At 50.6% G+C, this 17,968-nt stretch overlaps 4 protein-coding genes across 4 annotated transcripts; 1 reads left to right on the top strand and 3 right to left on the bottom strand.

Moving 5' to 3' along the window:
- Positions 1-1,833: 1,833 nt before the first annotated feature.
- On the top strand, positions 1,834-3,219 carry KRP23_12673 (uncharacterized protein; the record flags this gene model as incomplete). The annotated part of the gene is made up of 1 exon (XM_067883312.1): positions 1,834-3,219. One exon carries the CDS (start codon positions 1,834-1,836, stop codon positions 3,217-3,219), a length of 1,386 nt encoding a protein of 461 aa, XP_067739581.1.
- A 480-nt stretch (positions 3,220-3,699) lies between these two features.
- Positions 3,700-4,662, bottom strand: KRP23_12672 (RxLR effector protein; the record flags this gene model as incomplete). The annotated part of the gene is made up of 1 exon (XM_067895973.1): positions 3,700-4,662. One exon carries the CDS (start codon positions 4,660-4,662, stop codon positions 3,700-3,702), a length of 963 nt encoding a protein of 320 aa, XP_067739580.1.
- Positions 4,663-6,928: 2,266 nt separating this feature from the next.
- Positions 6,929-7,558, bottom strand: KRP23_12671 (RxLR effector protein PSR2; the record flags this gene model as incomplete). The annotated part of the gene is made up of 1 exon (XM_067895972.1): positions 6,929-7,558. The coding sequence occupies one exon, from the start codon at positions 7,556-7,558 to the stop codon at positions 6,929-6,931; it is 630 nt and encodes a 209-aa protein (XP_067739579.1).
- Positions 7,559-9,704: 2,146 nt separating this feature from the next.
- KRP23_12670 (RxLR effector protein PSR2) lies at positions 9,705-10,520 on the bottom strand (the record flags this gene model as incomplete). The annotated part of the gene is made up of 1 exon (XM_067883311.1): positions 9,705-10,520. The coding sequence occupies one exon, from the start codon at positions 10,518-10,520 to the stop codon at positions 9,705-9,707; it is 816 nt and encodes a 271-aa protein (XP_067739578.1).
- Between the last annotated feature and the right edge of the window lie 7,448 nt (positions 10,521-17,968).

The following is a 17,968-nucleotide window of genomic DNA, read 5'->3' as shown; positions in this document are numbered from 1 at the left end:
AGTTGACTTAGGGATTGTATTGCAGGACGATCTCTAGGTAACGAACTATAAATATATCAGTCTTTAATCTACGTTGCCCAACTCCCCAAGACCGGGAACTAGTGAACTACCGTTCACTTGGAGTTTGTATACTCCTAACACTTCCTCAAGCGCAAGGTGCTGTGTGACTCCCGTCACAAGAAATCAACCAAGGATGTCAACGAGAAGGCTGCACAGCCAACTATGAGACGATCGACCACATAGTCGGGGAATGTGCACATGTACAAGCAGCATGGGCACAATGGATAGGAAAATGAACCGGAACAACAACTAGCAACGACAGACGACAAGAACTAGAAGAGGCAATAGCGTCAAGGGCAGCCCCCCCCCCCCCCCCAATTACGACAGAATTTCTAGCAGTAGCTCAGCAATGTATTACCCGATGGACAACGCAGCGCACGCTAGCGATGAACACACTGTGAAGAATCTGGACAATAGTCACCACGATGATGCTCTGGAGACTTCGCAACAAAGTGGTGTTCGAGAACGAAGAAATCTCAGTACACGAAACTCAAGCAGCAATCCAAGCCGCAGGAACGTACCAAGTTATGGCAATAGCAAGCGCGTGGAAACGAAGCGACACCAATAGGATCCAAGGTCTATGCCTCGGCATTTGCCACAGCATTATGATGACCATCGAACCGACAAACCCAGCGCCAGCTCTCGTGAAATGGAAACTGCAATACCATAACAGCACCACACCAGAAGAACAAGTGAACGGAGGATGGATTTTACTCAGAGAGGAAGCCGATATGACATGGCATGGAGTGGCAGCATCAAGCATCAGGTTCCTGACCCAAGGAACCCGACAAGCCAACGCGGTGAAAATACTGGAAAAAGGGCTCCAAAAACTAAAGAAGCTCGGAGACGCAGCGAAGACGTACCTCCGAATCGACAGCGTGGATAAAACAATCCAGAAGTGCCTCAGTGCAAAACCAGCGACAACACAGAACGACAGCCCCATCCAGGAACTGGATCAAGAGCTACAGCGCTTCTTCGTAGTGCAATGGAGCTGTGGTAGTTTCCGCTTGCGTTGCTTTGAATGCTGGTGCCTTGTTGAGTGCAAAAGTAGAAGTGAGCTTCCTTCTGGCTAAACTCCTACAGCTATCGCTACTCGACTCCTGTTTCTCCTACCAGGGGCGCTTGCCTTGCTCCTTGGTCGATCTGGAGAGTCGAGCACCAGGGTTGCAGTTTTACTGCAACTTCATGTTGATGGACGATGATGCTTGTCGGCATGGTGTCCTTGAACTCAGCCTCCTTGCCTTTGAGGATTGCTTACAGGGTGTGCCAAATACTACAGGAGCACACCAGCAAAAGCCGACCTGGAAGCAGTTCGGACACTGACACAAACCCACAAGACCCGATAATGTTACCTGGAATAACCCAGCACAATAACAGACCCGATGCAAAGCTACCTATCAAACTTCAAAGTACAAGATCAACCAGAAGCGACACCACCCCGACAGATGAACGACATCAAGTCGCGTCTTTTATATTATCAAAAGGTTTCTATAGAAAACGCATAAACATCAAATAGAAGGCCACTTATCCACCACCACCTCCTCCTCCGCCAAATTCCCGCTCGCGAAAGACCATTTCGGACAAGTGAACGTCTCCATCGAACAGACCGAAGAGTACCGAGCGCTGGTGCGTTGACGGATCGACGGGTCACTAGCAGACGAAGAGCTCTATGCATTGAGGAAGGCGAGCCACCAACCGCGACTGGATCCGGACCAGTGGAAGTTCGTCCGGTCCCAAGATGAAGTCAAAGTGTACCGTCGACGACGGAGAAAGATGTCAACCGACAATGGACCCGAGCCGAGTATCATTGCCCTCGGTAGAGTACCAGGCTCCATTGAAGACTTGCTGTATGGACACTTCAGTACGACGCAGGAGGAGGAGCAGACGACCAAAGCCTTCATGCACGAACCGACGGACTGTGCACTGCTGCGGGTGCTGGAACTGGACGCCCCCGAAGACCCTTTACACTTTCTCGGCCTCAAGTGGGTGCTCAAGAAGATGCCCATGACGGCAATTGTCACCCCGCGCGATGTGTGCTACTTGGAGGCCATGGGTGTGCAACAAGACGAGAGCCAACGCAAATTCGGCTACATTATGCTGCACAGTGTGGATATCCTGCAGTGCCCTCCGTTTGACCGCAAGAAGAACGATGTCATCCGAGGCGAAATGAACTTTGCCGGCTTGTTCCGAGAAACCACGCCGGGGTTCGTGGATGTCATGGTGCGAGGGGTTTTTGACTTGTCGGGTGACTTGCCACGGCACGCGGTGCCTCTGGTGTCCATGTCGTTCATCACGGGGTTGCTGAAGGGGGTGGCCTGCGCTGAAGCCAAGAAACTGACCCTGTTGGCCCGCCATAACTCTGTATCGGGGTACAACCTCGATGCCGTGAACCAAGGCGAATCGTTCTCAAAGGACGCCGTGTGCTCGGTGTGTATCAAGCGCAGCAAACGACTGTTCTCATCAACTCGTCTGCGCGCCTGTCGCGTCTGTGGTGTGGCGATTTGCTCCAAGTGCTCCGCCAAGAACAAGCGCCTATTCCTTGGGTCCGAGCGTCCGTGTGCGTTTACTGTGTGCTGTCCTAACTGTGTGGTGGAAGCTCAGCAGATGACGGGCGTGCAGCCATGGGAACCCGAGTACGCGGTCGTTGCTGACTTTTACCTTCACGGCCCAGCGCTCGAGTCGTACGCAGGCGCTCTGGATGCTGCAAAAGCCCAGCAGAAGCATATAATGTCGCTGAGCGCCTCAGAAATCGACGAGAGCGAGTGGTGGGGTGACGAAAAGACGGACACTGGATCGTTACCCGACGTAGTGAGAGAGGAGACTCTGCCAGGAGCTGAACGTCCGACAGGCTCGACATTCGACGAGAGCTGGGTTGGGCGTGACTTTATGGACGGCTACGCCTCGACTCTGAGTGATATCAACGGGTTTAGTTCCAGCGCAGAAGAAGATGACGACTTCGCACTGGATGTTGAAACAGTCGAGCAGTGGCGTGAGCCCGCCTATGAGGAGGAGGTGGAAGTAAATGCCAAGTCGACCTCAGACGCCTTGGAGGAGCTCCTGAAGAGAGCCGCATCTATTGGAAGCCAGGTACAACAAAACGACTTGGCCATGCGAGAAATGGAGCGAGCGCGAGTGCAATCTCGACGGCTTGAAATGTAAGTTGATGTACGCGGTAGTTAATGCACAGAATTTGTTGTACCGTGATATCGCTGGGGTTGTGCCTTATCTAAGCCCAAAATCAATTTCAAAGTACCACTAGAAAACCTTTCACTCAGCCTAAAGCAAGTGAAATCTCAGCAGATCCCATCTCTTGCAGTCCCCTCTTGCTGTTTCCCGTGCAAACGTATCAAGGACAGGAAAGATAGACTCGAAAGAGATTACATCAAACTTTGTATCACTGATGCTAGAGTGAAGGAGACTCAAAACTTCTCTAAATTAGCCTATATTTTTCACTGGCCAGCCTTCATCAGGAGGTGCTCGTAGACTTAATTAACCGTACTCACCCCAGCACGAGAACATACGGTCTGAAATGGAATCTACATTTTGAATGTACGAACCAATTCCAGCACTCCAAGCATTGATTGCGCGCGTTTACAGTCATAAAAACCTGAAGCCAACTGAAGGGGTCCATTTTACATTTTACGGTACTGCATTGCGAACCTTTGCCAGTTCTTCCGTGTGGAACTCATGATAGCGGTTCAGCAAGGGGACATACAAATTCAGATCATCGCTCCTGGAGATCCCCAAGGCACCCATAACCACTTTCGGCGGTAATTTTTCCTTGAACCACTTCGTGAACAATGCAGCCTCCAACTCGTCTCCCTTGGTTGCAGCACCGAACTTAAGCCTTGAAGTTTGAAGCCATTCAACCAGTTTCTTCTCGGTTGAAAATACCTGGAACAGCGTCGTTTCCTTTCCAGTCCGGTGGTTATACACGCCCAAGTAGTTGGTGAACGCTTCCAAATTGCGGCTGGCAAGAGGATTGTTTCTTGGGTCCCTAAGCTCCAGGATTCGAAACACTCTGCCCGGAGTTTCCCCCTTGTTGATCCAGCCAGCCACCTGGGCACTCTGCAACTTCGTCGCCAATTCCTCCGTCCCCTTAACCTTTTTTGCTGAAATGAGCATCTTGGACACTCCAGCCTCTCCGAAGCGAGCAGTGAGCAGATCAATCATCGACACTCGACTGTCTAGATTCTTGGTGTTGTACGCGTCAATGAACTTCGACCAATACTTGAAGTTTTTGCTGGAGAGCACGTGGTCGAGCCTGCCATCGAGCTGGAGCAGGTTGAAGACGTTGTCAGCGTTTTTCCCCTCCTTCACCCAGGTTCGGATATTCAGGTTCATCTTGATCTTGGATGCTGCCGAATTGATCGCTTCCGAAGCCTTCTCTAGGCCATATAGCCTCTCCTCGGTATCTTGGTTCAGCAGATCGTTAGTCCTCAGCAGTCTCGTGGGTAGAACGTCGTTCCGATTGTCAGCGAGGGGACGAGCCACAGCCTCGAAGTTGTGTGCTTTGATTTTCGAGCTGATGGTTGATGAAACCACGTCGACACTTGCGAGAAGAGCAGCCACAGCCAGAACACCGATATGGTGAAGACGCATGATTTAGTGGTCGTTCCTGACTCTGAAGGTTGGAGGGCGAGTTGCAAAGTGCCACATATTATTATATAATATAAGCTGCATCGACAGCAGGTGGGACATGCTTTCCACCGCACCGGATGTTGAATCACTGGAATGTACCTTCAAAGATTAGACGTTTGATTTGTTATTACAGATTAACCTGTACTAAATGATTCCATAGATAGCAGATACATCGCTATGACCGATATGAAATCGATCCACCGACTTGGTAGTCAGCGAAAAGTATGGAGTAAATTTGATACCTGCCAAAAACTAAATCTGATAGCCCATTTGGCAGATTTGATACTGTCTAGTGAGGTCGGAAGATGCTCGTGATTGATGTTTGAGTAGCTTTTCCTTCTTGCATGCGGCGTATTTCCTAGCGCATTCACGACTGTTTCGTTTCTTGTTGGCTTCATCATGTGGTGGTTGTAGCTTGGACTGGCGATATCGTCTACTTCCCAACCTGATATTACTGCTATATCTAATAGAGCGGTTGTCCACGAATAAATTAGGTGTAAAAGGTTAATGTGTATTATACATGTACAGTAGGAGTGGTGTGTGTATTAATACAAGTGATGTGGTCGACTCGTACCATGACACGTGTACACACTCGTGGTATCTGTACGAGTGATGCGGTCAATTCGCTACGAATTTCGTACCGTGACACGTGTACACACTCCTACAAATTGTGATGTCCACACTACATGTATACTATCCATTTGAACGATACATGTAGAGCATCAATGGTAATACTGTACGATACCGTACTGTACAGTCTTTTGAGTCTGATGTTCAGGATAAGCTTTCGTTAGAAGTTCAGCTCAAAGAAACTCCTTTCTTTTTCAAACCGATCTTGGGATTGATCCTAAGGATACGCGTGCATGGCGGCCATGCACAGGCCACACCAAATGCGGGAATTCGAACCCAATTCCCGCACCTTACCCATTTTAAAATCGCGAAATGACACTCCCCAACTCCTATACTTGCCACTCAACCTTCGCGTCTTACTACGGACTTTGAGGTCTTATCCGTACGCCTTTGCACACAACTCACTATCCAACGTTGAGAAGCACTCACATACACATAATTGCGCCGTTGTCAAGATGCCCGCTGTTTACGGACGCTATTTCAGCCTGGGCACGACATCCTGTACGGTCTAGAGGTCGCACGAAATGCAGATGAAGACAACTTGCCCAAGTGTTGCAAGCACACGCTGGCTTTCGATGCGGAAGACTGTGTCTGGACCCACCCACCCTAAAAGGATTCATCAACTCCTGCTCAATGATTCGTACGTAGTCAAGGAAACGTACACGACCCGAAACGCTCAAAACGAGGCTAGTGAGATGAAATTACCGCCGATCTTGTCGGATACGTTAGTTTAAAAGTCCGCTGTATTTGGAAACGCAGTCGCCAGAGCTCAGTAAAATCGTTGTAGCACCGGGATATGGCCTCCTACTAACAGCCACCCCGCCTCGAACCCAGTCGTCCCATCGGAGCATATACGTAAAACTCGGCGCAAGACGTCCTCATCGCGAACTGCTTGAACAAGTATCCGGTGATCCTTTTCTATAGCTTCTATCTGCTCTGGTGACCATCCCGCTCCTTCGAGACGTGAGCGGTTCTCGATGACAAGCTCACATACCGCTGATGTGCATAGTCATTGAGAGACTTCTCGTTGGAAGGCATTCTTCACGCAAAGCAATTCGATCTCGTTTCCGTGCTTGCTACTGGAGGTTTTGATCGCATCATTTCAGTACATTTATACTATATTCACTAAACATGATATATTCCCGCACCGTATCTTTCTTAAGATGGCTTCCAACCCGAGAATAGCTTAATTTCTATTATAATCTCGGGAATTGCCGCGTTTGATGAGTCCAAGCAAGCAGACTCTACTGCATCCGTTGGTACCGTCATCAGTGAATGCACGCTGGGCTTATTAATACCCGAAGACCACTACTGTATAGTACTGTCAATCGTTTTTCTAATGCGCTGCAGGACTCCCAGCAGCGTGAGTTTTTGGAGACCCTCGCTACCTTACTCACTTTCATTCCTGGTCAATGTGTGATCGAAATTCTACGAAGCAAAGCCTAAGGTAAACAAATAGAGGATACCGTACTGAAGCAGCAAGTTGTCGGCTTCGCCCGAAATTTCAGAGCGTTTTCGGGCCGAAGGCACGTCTATTCGTAAGTTTTACTTGTTTCGAATATCAAAGCAGCATACAGGGTATTCCGTCCGTGACTTGCTACAAGTGCGCCTTGTAAAACTGATTGTACTGGTGCAAAATGATAGCCCCAGGATCTTCGCGCCAAGTGTTCGGTTGCAGCTTGAAGATGCTGCTGTAGACATCTTTCGGCTTGAATCCTTCCGTTAGCCACTGAGTAAACTGCGCCACCTGCAACTCCTCAGCCATCGTCTTTGTACTCGGAACGGACTTGGCGGACTGAAGTATCTTCGCCAACGCATCATCACCATATGCTGCCGTGAATGTCTTGATCATTGACGTTTCCTTGCCGGGGTGATTCAAATTGTACAATTTCAAGTACGTGGTCCAACCGTCCAAGTTGGGGTTCGTAAGAAGGTTGTCTCCGGCCTGATCCAGCTTGAGAAACTTGAAGACGTCGTCCGAAGATTCTCCACCCACGAGCCAGGCCTTGAGTTGTTTTGGGCTGGCAACGGTCGGCCCGATCATCGACTTGAGATAGTTCGTGGCCGTCTCGAGCCCAGGTATGTACAGTCTCTCTTCTTCGTCCGAGTCTTCACCCTTCTCCACCGTCAGGTCAGTTCTTAAGAGCCTCTTCGCGGGTTCGTTGTTCTGGTCAGCAATGGCCGGACGACCAAGGGTGGAGGTTGTGTGCGACCGGTGGAGTAGCATCAGCACTTGCGAGAAAAGCCGCAGCACTCAGGTACGCAAGAACGTGTAGACGCATGGGGGTCCTTGAAATTGTTCTTTTGAAATGAACACTGTGGGAAGGACAACAAATAGCGAAGTGACAGAGAGAGCGACGGGGACAACATCCAAGGTTTGATGTGCGTGCGGACCGGAAGGTGAGTGTATCCCGTCAACTTTAGTAAATTGATACTTTGAAGTACACTGAAGTATCATAGCTTCTGCTCCATCAACTTTGTCCGTAACCCCACCGCCCCCGAAGCATTTCTTAGTGCAATGTACAGGAATATCTTATACGAAGACAACGCCTCCATTGGTTCGCTAACAAACCGCGCCATCATCGACCGCCCTTTTCAGGTTGCCCTGTGTATCTCTATCTTCAAATGTTCCATACTAGCATGAACGCGATTTACTACATGCAGTAGTAAACTTGGACAATTATTTTTTAGTAGTTTATTGCCATAGACACCATAAAAACCTTAACTTGGTCTAATAACCCCACCGCCTATTGCTGCCTAGCTGACACCTTCGTCTCCGCTCGAGGGGGGAGGGGGGGGGGGGGGTTAAGAGGTCCTCTATTTGTGTTTAGCTAAGAAACTATAGAGTCCTGGTATCGCTGGAGGCTTTGCCTTATTGATGACCCTTTTTGTGGCTTATTGTCGCTGCTAGTTTTCAACAGCTCGTCTCTTTCGTATATTTTGCCAATTGGTGTGACTTGAGTAATGCTGCAACCGCTTTTTGTAGTGTCTTGTGTGTTGTTTTCCAAACAGTTGATGCAGTATCCACCACGATTGCTCCGATGCTCTGGTTCGCTCTTGCAGGGTTTATGTCTACTTGTGACCCTTGTACAATAAGCCTTACCGTAGACAGGAGAGTCTCTTGCTTGAGCTGCCTGGTTACCCTTAATATCATCCGTGCTGTCACTGTAATTCCTGGCAATTCTTGCTCAGTTTGAAAGAAGCCCGCCCACTCCACCCGTGGTGGACATTGTCCCAATAGAACCCAAACGCCTGGCTTTCCCAGTGCATCTGCTCATTTCACGGAGTGGAATAGGACATGCCACTCATGCAAGGCTATCGGCCGACTCACAGGCGTCATCGCCATGACCCCAGCATAACAACTCCGCTCGAAGTGCGTTTTAACCCGCAGGAGTGGCGGATCATTAAATACTTCAGCAGATCAAACGCAGGAAAATAACGAACATCCATACGTGGATCCTCATGCACAGGAGGTATGACGATTAGTTCAAATTGGAGGATACGCATTGATGTTCACTCAAGTAGAGCCGACATAGAGCTCGTAGGTATTTTTGCTGACACTCCCAACTCATCTACCGACATTCTACGGACCTGGTACTGTTCGCACAAACAATAACTGTACCATATTGCCAAAGCTTTGCAAACTACTTCGAAGTGGATAACAGTAGTTAGATGCTTCTCATTAAGACTGGAGAGACTCTAGCTAGAGTTTTTAGACCAAGAAGTCATCAACTAGGAGCGATAAGCGCACGTCACTGCGAAACGAAGACGGTTTTCATTGATTCATCTTTGGAGCTGAAGCAAGAGCAATGGCAGCCAGCATCGAAGGGACCCCGAACAGACTCACGGGATGTACAGTTGCTGTACACTTCGAAACAAACATGTCTGCGGAGTACGCTAGGGCACGTACGACGATTCTCCACAGCGTGCTTGGCCGTGCTGTCCCGGACTTTGATAAATATGTGGGTCTGGAGTAAGGTCAAGCAAGTGAAGTGTTTTGTATTTAGCCCATTTCTTGACATTTCAGCAAATCGGTGGTAGTATTGAAGAAGAAATAAACGAGGACCAAGATACAGTTGGCTATCCAGTGAAGCGAATCAATAACACTGCGAGGTGTTGTCCCCTGTAGTCCCCGCAAACGAAGGTATTAATACTCATCGAAGCGGCAAACATGGCCTCCTTCGATTGGTACGAGAGAATCGATGCGGAATCTGCCCAGGGTTTTAACGAACGTGGTGAACCGGATTGGGAGACGTGCCATCGTTTTGAAAGGTCACTTCGACAAGCACGTTCGAAGCTGCTTTATCTTCAACACACACTCTGCTGCCAAGCTGAGTGAAATAATACTACTGTGCAAAGGATGCTAGGTACGTCTACCTCGCCGCCGCCGCCGCTATTCCCTTGGCCGTTTCGGCCGCCTTGGCCGCCGCTGCTTCCTCGGCCTTCTTGATCGCCTTGGCTACCGCTTTATCGTAGTGCGTATTGTACAGGTTCAAAACCGACATGATCAACGCGTTCTTGTCCTCTGCACTGTTCGTCTTGGTCAAGCCGAACGTTTTAGCGAGCGCCGCCGGTTTGTCTCCCTTCTTAAACCAGTCATCCATTTGCCCCTTCAGGAGTCCTTTGCCCAGACTTTTCACTCTCGGGTCCTTACTCTTCGCAGCTGTAATGAGCATCTCTGCGAGCTTCTGGTCACCGTATCGAGTCGTTAATGACTTGACCACAGTCGTTGCCTTGTTCCCAAATTTCTGGTTGTATTGGGTCACGTAGCCGAACCAAGTCATGAAGTTGGCGTTGGCAATAAGGTCGTCCACCTTATCGAGCTTTAGAGCAAGAAACACATCATCCACCGACTTTTCAGCGTCCAGCCAGGCCCGGGGGTTCGGGGCTTCTTTAGCAATATTCGATGCAACGCTCGGTGTGATGACCTTCGACGCGACCTTCGCCTCCGACGTGACCTTCGACGAGGTGCCCGGCTTGAACAGATTCGTGAGCCTGGAGGGGACCTTGAACATCCTCTCCTCGCCGTTCACGTCCGCGGTAGGTTCCGTCCTTAGAAACCTCTCAGCGGAGATAGCGTCTCGGTTAGCAGTCACGGAACGAGTCATGGTTAACGTCGAGTCTGCTAAGGCCTCGACACTGGCGAGAAGAACGGCTGCAGCCAGCAGCACGACAAAGTGAAGACGCATGAAGGGCTTGGGCGCTTGGACTCGACGGGGAATAGAGCAAATTGCAAAGTGCTTGTACCGGTACATGTATTATGTAAGCGACGGCGGACAGCAAGTGTGGATTGTATTAATAGTCATCTCACGATGCAACGAGCAGATGCTTTCAGCTACACCGTATGGTTCATCACTGGGAAGGTGAAGCTAGCCCAGGTATGCATTGCACCCTAACCCTATACGAAAAGCGCACCGTTCATTGGCTCAAAAGTTATTCCCAGAATAAAGTTTATTTGACTTTCTTAGTTAGAATAAAGTTACTCTGACTTTCATAGTCAGATTAAAGTTTATCTGAGAATAGTAGGCGATGAAACGACTGGCTTGGTACTTCCGCCTCAAGGAACAAAGTCGCGAGTTGCACGAGGAAGTTTTGAAGTATTCATAACTAAATGGAGTGCTGTACGTGGCGGCGGTCACATTCAACCTCAACATTGTGGAGGCGCTGCGTCAAATCAGACCCAGAAAGTGGTACAGGAAAAAAGTAGAGTCACACCTGCTTACATGAGGTGACCCAACGCAGCTCTGGCTCATTTAAAATGGGTGGACCCTTCGCGTTCAAGATATCCCTGCTAAGGCACAGAGGACCGGTAAACCCTCTAGTGCTCAAGACTCACTACCAAGGCGCAAGGACAAGGTGACCCCTCGCGCTCAGCTCAACACTAACGCACGGAGGGCCTGGTGTCCCCCTCGTGTCCAAGATCTCACACCGACAGCGCTTGGGGCCTGGTGAGCCCTTCTCGTTTCCGTTCAAGCACCAAAACACAGAGGACTTGGTGGCCCTCCTGTGCACCTGTTCTCCACCGCGACGAGAGGACTTGGTGGCCCTCTTACGCTACGGTTTCACCACGGACACACGTCGATCACCGCCATGGTGTGGGCGCCAAAGCCCTACGCGCGGTCGATGCTCACGCACTATTGTAGACTTCATTGACAGTCGTACCGCTTGTCGGCTTGCACCCACCGTGATGGTTGCAGCCAATGCGTAGAACTCTTTCGTTGCGCGATGGCAGATGAGTTGAACCTCTTGCCAGTCTTAGCCCTGGGGTGAGCTGTTGCTCGAGATCCGCAGTCCATTCCTCTTCATGGATTTCTGCCGAGGTCGTAGTGACATGCTTTGGCGATAATCTACGGGAACCTGGCGCGACCGACCAAGCGCGAACGTGTACCAGGATGAGCAGATAAAGCTACACTGCCTACAGTAATTAGTCTGTGTGCGAAATTAGTCTAAGTTCGGAATTAGTCTAAGTCAGACTATTAGTGTGTTTACTGAAAATTTAAAGTTAGGAAATAGTCTGACAAAAGCAACTTCATAAATAGTCTGAGTGGTTAATGATGCAGGTCGCTAATCCACATGACAAGGTTCGAGTCACCCATTACGCTTTAGCTTCCTAAACAATTGGTTTTGCTTTTTAGGGAACCTCTAAGTGGTGTCGCGAATACCCGGGGTTGTTTTCCAAAGAGGAAAGTTTATTAATGGGAAAAGCTATCATGTAAAACCTGCGGCCTGCTCGCCTTCATGCAGTTGGGCGCGTGCCTCCGCCCACAAACGCATTGTGCCACGTGCATTGAGGCCAATAGCACCGTACACGACACGCCTCATCGTCCCTGCCGTCACCACGCGACCTTCATAGGCCCGTGGCATGCGCCTCACCAACTCTGTCATCAACCAAGCACTGTTCGATTATGCTCCGGCGCCATCGTAGCTTGAACGAAGGCCGTAATCCGGCGACACTGCCTCCAAAGCTCGATTGTGCCGAGCGCCTCCGTTAGTCGATTTGTACACGAAGATCATCCTCATCACTGAGACCGGCCACGTAGTCACGGACTTTAGCCGGAACATCTTGCATCAGGGTGCTCAGTGGTTCCCACGAATCTTCAATCGCCTGAAGTCCAACCCAGGAGACCAGGAGCTCCCACCGCCCGAATTGATCGTTGAAACGGTGTTGTCGAAAACTCTCGACGCCAAGTACCATACCTTGACTCGCAACAAGCTGCAACAATTCCTCGGTCGTGTTCAGTTCCGTGTCAGCGTAGAACTTCAGCCTGGAGGCGTGTACTTCATAGACGCGTCCAGTCACCAGATGCTCGATCTTGAACGAGTGGGGTAGCGCCCCAATGACCTTGAAAGGACCGAGCCATTGTCCCAATAGTTTATGACTCGGTAGTCGTTGATCAATCCTTGACCACAAAACAAAATCGCCCACATCGAAGTTCACGGACGTACCTTTGTGAGCTCTCATATCTTGCAGCCGTTTCCGTTCCTTGCTGTCAGTGACTTCGAGATGAATTCCTTGTAGAGAGGCGAGCAATCGATCGAGTTGGCTGCCAATGTCTCCAAGCTCAATGACTCGCTCCTCAGCGGACTCGTTCGCAGGAGCTACCAGCACGTCCAACGCCGACGAAGCTGGTAACCCAGTAAAGACCTCGACTGGAGAGTGACCTGCCATGGAGTATGGTTCAAGTTGGCTTGAATCGCAGGCAACAAGTACGGTCATTCATGGCTATCCAGCGAGTACTCCAATAGAAGCGCCCGTAGTACTTGAAGAACGTCCTTGTTCAGCCTCTCGACAGTGTCGTTTAGCCACGGAGAGTACACTGGTGTAAAATTCTGCTCGATCTTCAGTCGGGTCGCCAAGTGCTTTACCGTCTCGTTGCGGAAGTGAGTCCCCTGATCTGACAGCAGTGTTTTTGGCATGCCATATCGTGCATGCCACATTAACAGCGCCTCGGCCGCCACATATGCCGTTGGGGTAGCACACGGAAATAGTTCACAGAAATGTGAAAGTCCATCCTTGACCACAAGGAGATACGCTGTGTCCCCATAGCCTTCGCCGAGGTACAAGAAGTCCCAATGGACGATTTCATTCCGCTTTGCTGGTGTGAGTAGCGGGCCATACGGTCGGGGAATGAGGCGAGGACCCTTGAAATGTTTGCAAAGTAGACACTGGCGAATAAACTTCGCCACCTTATCCTCCAACTTCACGACATGAAACCGTTCTTTTAGAACGAGTGTCATGGCTTCCTGACCGCGATGGCCTTGCGATCCGCAATGTGCGACAACGAAAATGCGAGCAAGCAGGTCTTTAGCTCCTGAAGGGACCCACGGACGCCCATAAGCGACTAGCACACCATTCTCTTCCGAAAGAACTGCTTGCAATCGAGACTGCTCGCGGCCAGCCGCAGTCTGTGCCGAAATAATGTCGGCCACGGTGGGAAAAACAAAATCTGGATCCGCAAGCGGGCGAAGAGATGATAGGTCGACAACAGGAACCACATTACTTCCCCGCGTTCGCACCGCTGCCACATGGACCACTGCACGAGTACGCCAACGTGACACAATGTCGGCCCAGACATTGTCGCTGCCGGAAATATGATCGATGGTGTAGTGAAGTCCACACAGCCTCATCGCCCATCGTTGGAGCCGATCCCGGACGTGTTTCTTGAGCGTGTCGTGGGGCGCGAAAATGTAGACGAGGTTTGAGTGATCGCAATAAAGGCGAAATCCCTTCGACCTCAGCAACAAATACTCCAGATCTTGGCAAGCTTTCACGATGGGATAAGCTTCTTTTTCGATGATAGTCCAATTGAACTCGTTGTGCTTGAAAGTTCCGCCCTTGCAGATAATCATCTGATGGTTCTGCTTGGTGACAGGCAGAGCGGGGTCCCAATCAACAACTTGAGTAACCACAATGGAGTATCCAGTCAAGCTTGCGTCCGTGAAAACTAGCAGTTCGGCGTCTGGGTCTGGAGATGCCATGAGCGCAGAGTCCCGAACAAGCGCGAGCATGGCCTCATAGGCAAGTTTCTCGATCTGCGTCCAGGATGTAGCCACATTGAGCGCGTTACGGTTACGACTGCCGACACGTTTCTTTTCGGCAACCAATTTCTCCTGAAGTGGGGCTGCCATCCGCGCATAATCTGGTAGAGAATCTTGCAGCCAATTCGTGGCAAAGACAAAACACTATAGATCGGCGATCATCTCAGGTAATTGGAGCGAGGACAGAGACTCCACATGAGTCGGGTCATGACGAAGCCCAGCGCCCGAGATGAGACGTCCACATCAGAGTACTTCAACCTCAAACAGCGAGCACTTCGACATGTTCAGCTTCAGTCGAGCAGCGGCTACCAACGAGAAAAACTGGTTCAACACTTTTAGGAACTCGTCAACTGTATCCGTAAACAGAATGACGTCGTCGACCCATACCAGGGCCGAATGGGGGATCATTGGCGACAGCACGCGTTGCATCTCCCCCTGAAAATGGAGAGCTGAGTCCGTGGCTCCTTGTGGGACTCGCTTTGGTGTGAACACTCCATCTTCCGTGATGAATGAAAAAACCTCTCGGCTATCTTCATGCAGGGGTAATTGCCAAAAACCCTGCGTAAAGTCAAAGGAGCCAAAGAATTTCTTGCCGCTGAAGGCATCTGTGGTGGTAGCGTTAGTTGGCATTGAGCCGGCAATGGGCACCGTCACACGGTTGACCGGCCGGTAATCAATTGTCATGCGGAACTGGTCACGAGATCCTGGCTTGCGGACCGGGACAACAGCACACGCCCACCGTGAGGCATTATTCTTCTCCACGAGATCATTAGCAACAAGGGATTGCACGTATTCCCGGATGAATTGCGCTTGAAGTGGCGCATATTTGCGCACTGGGCTGCGATAAGGCACTGATCCGTCCTGGATAGTAACACGGAGAGGTTCCACACGTGCAGGTGGGTCACGGCTGACAGTCTCTCGCCAAATATTAGGGAACAGTGACAGCATGTCACGAACTGTTGATGCATGTTCTTCGGGTAACCCATTGGAGATCGCACGGCCCATGAGATCGTCAAGTGTCACGATTCGGGGAAGCTCCTCGTGTTCATCTGGAAGACCATCACCAACCGGAAATTCATCAATGTCCCCATCAAGGAGGGACGGACTGGCGAGTTGGGCAAGTTGACCTTCGACATCAATACCCAGCTCCTTCAGAGCGTCACGGCCGAGCAAAAATTCGTCGCCTTCTCCTAACAGGACAAGGCATGATACCGATCGCATCGATACCGGCCCTGCGATTGTGGACAGCTCCAAATCCACCACAATTTCCTGCCTGCATTCAACTCGTCGGTCATCCGCCATCTCAGCCACAACACTCGTACTTAGTGTGACTGGAGAAAGTAACGGTTGTACCGCACGAAGCGAGTCGACAATACCCTGCGGGATGATGCTCTTATCAGCACCAGTGTCCGGAACGTATGGGACCTCAAGTAGCCCGTTGATGCGAACTGTTCCAGGAGGCGTGACGTAGCGAGTAGCCTTGGACCGTAGAGTACCGGAGCGCTGTTCCTTGGCCTCACGGTACTTTATCAGTGCCTCAGCTCGCTGCGTCTCAGTGGCTGTGGGGCAGTCATTTAGCCAGTGTGACCCCTTACACACTAAGCAACCATCGCGGGGAGCGGCGCGCGCTGGTTTTGGAGCCGCCGGCGCCTGTATCGCCGTACTTGACGACGAAGTTGGTGGTCGCTGAGTAGCCGGCTTGGGACCTGCAGCACGCTGCTGTTTCTGGTCCACCTTCGCCACCTTGGCGTCAGTCTTACCAGCATAGTCTTGCGACATGCGATGAAATCGCTGCTGGACTTTTGCATGTTCCAATATCAAATCAAAGAGGGCGACATCATCATTTTTGCAGTCACGCCTCTCTAATTCAATAAGGCGACCAATTTGTGCCCTGAGCACAGGCGGCTGTAAGTTCTCGAGCAGGAGGCGACAACGAGCTTTCATTCTGCTCTTGTATCCAGAGTCCTCCTCGTTTTCAGCACCAATCAGGCCTTGGAGGCCATTGTCTTCCACGATTCCATTGAAGTCTTCGTAGTACCGGAAGATGCGTGCGTCACAGTCATCAATCGATAGGTCCATCTTTAACTTCGCACGGACCAAAGAAGAGACATCAGGCACAAACTCGTTCTTGAGCGTTTGACACCTAGACACCACGACACTCATGATGTCGGCATCAGTGACAGATGCCATTGGTTTCTTCAACACATACTTTGCCAAATTCTTGAGCGTCTGGCGCCTCACCGAACCTTTCACAGTAGCTATGACAGTGTCATACGTCTCGCCAGTCATCGTGCAGCGATGGCGTATTTTCTCCGCGTAGCGTTCCCATTCACGATGCCACTCGAACAGAGCGGCATGTTCCCAGCTGGTCAGCTCTGGGGCACGAATCACTTCGAAAATTGGCTGAGGGGTCGCCATTTCTACATCACCGTCGGAGTCCACCGTGAAACCCGGCATTGTTGAAGTTCACTCCAACCGAACCTAAGGCGAACTTAACAGAACCGCACTTAGGGAGTACCGAACTTTTCAAAGTCCGTACTTATCGACGTGACTCGGTTCTGGAGTCCAACGCCGAACAGGATTCCTTCAGTCGCCACGCGCACCGAAGAGATCAACAAACTCACGCTTCGAAGAGCGCAAAGCTAGCTTTGTCGCGAATACCCGGGGTTGTTTTCCAAAGAGGAAAATTTATTAATGGGAAAAGCTATCATGTAAAACCTGCGGCCTGCTCGCCTTCATGCAGTTGGGCGCGTGCCTCCGCCCACAAACGCATTGTGCCACGTGCATTGAGGCCAATAGCACCGTACACGACACGCCTCATCGTCCCTGCCGTCACCACGCGACCTTCATAGGCCCGTGGCATGCGCCTCACCAACTCTGTCATCAACCAAGCACTGTTCGATTATGCTCCGGCGCCATCGTAGCTTGAACGAAGGCCGTAATCCGGCGACAAGTGGAGACCAAGTCCACATGGCTCTAAGTGTCGGCCTTTGGCTGCGCGTAACGCAAGCCACGCTAGCGCTCGGACTCGCGGACAATCAAGTCGAGTCGCACCGGCAACAACCCATGACACACTCGTTGATGGTGGTGGCGTCAACAGGAAAGCTTTCGCAGCCCATGCTCGTGCAACAGACTATCAGGTTGCCAGCAAAGCGCTTCATGTTGCAAATCTGCAACCCACGCGAACCCAGCGTTCAAGCCAACGGCGAGCATCGCCACGACCATAATCAAGAGGTTGAAGAAGACAACCAAGACTTAGTGTATGTATTGAAAGGTGTCGTTCCTAGAGCGGAGCCCTAGGAAAGCAAGAAACAACAGGGCACGAAAACAAAACAAAAAATATAACCATTCTGCATCTTGCCCTCAACACCGCGCATCAACTACAACAACTACAACCTCCAGAACCGTCATCCACAAGCAAGTTCCGACACCTCACAAACAAGACCCTCCGTCGATTTCGGCAAAATCGACACTAAGGGCCGCAGCTGTGGTTCCAATCCTCCATTAAACTGATGTTTTCGTAGCAAATGTTTGTGGCCTTAGAGGTTTTGGAAGTGCCGACCAAATGCAAGCACTTATAGAGCCACAACATGCTCAG

Source organism: Phytophthora ramorum, assembly GCF_020800215.1.
Source record: "Phytophthora ramorum isolate Pr-102 chromosome Unknown Phyram_PR-102_s0015, whole genome shotgun sequence".
In the NCBI taxonomy this organism is placed as follows: Eukaryota; Oomycota; class Peronosporomycetes; order Peronosporales; family Peronosporaceae; genus Phytophthora; species Phytophthora ramorum.
This window is presented reverse-complemented; position numbering and strand designations above follow the sequence as displayed.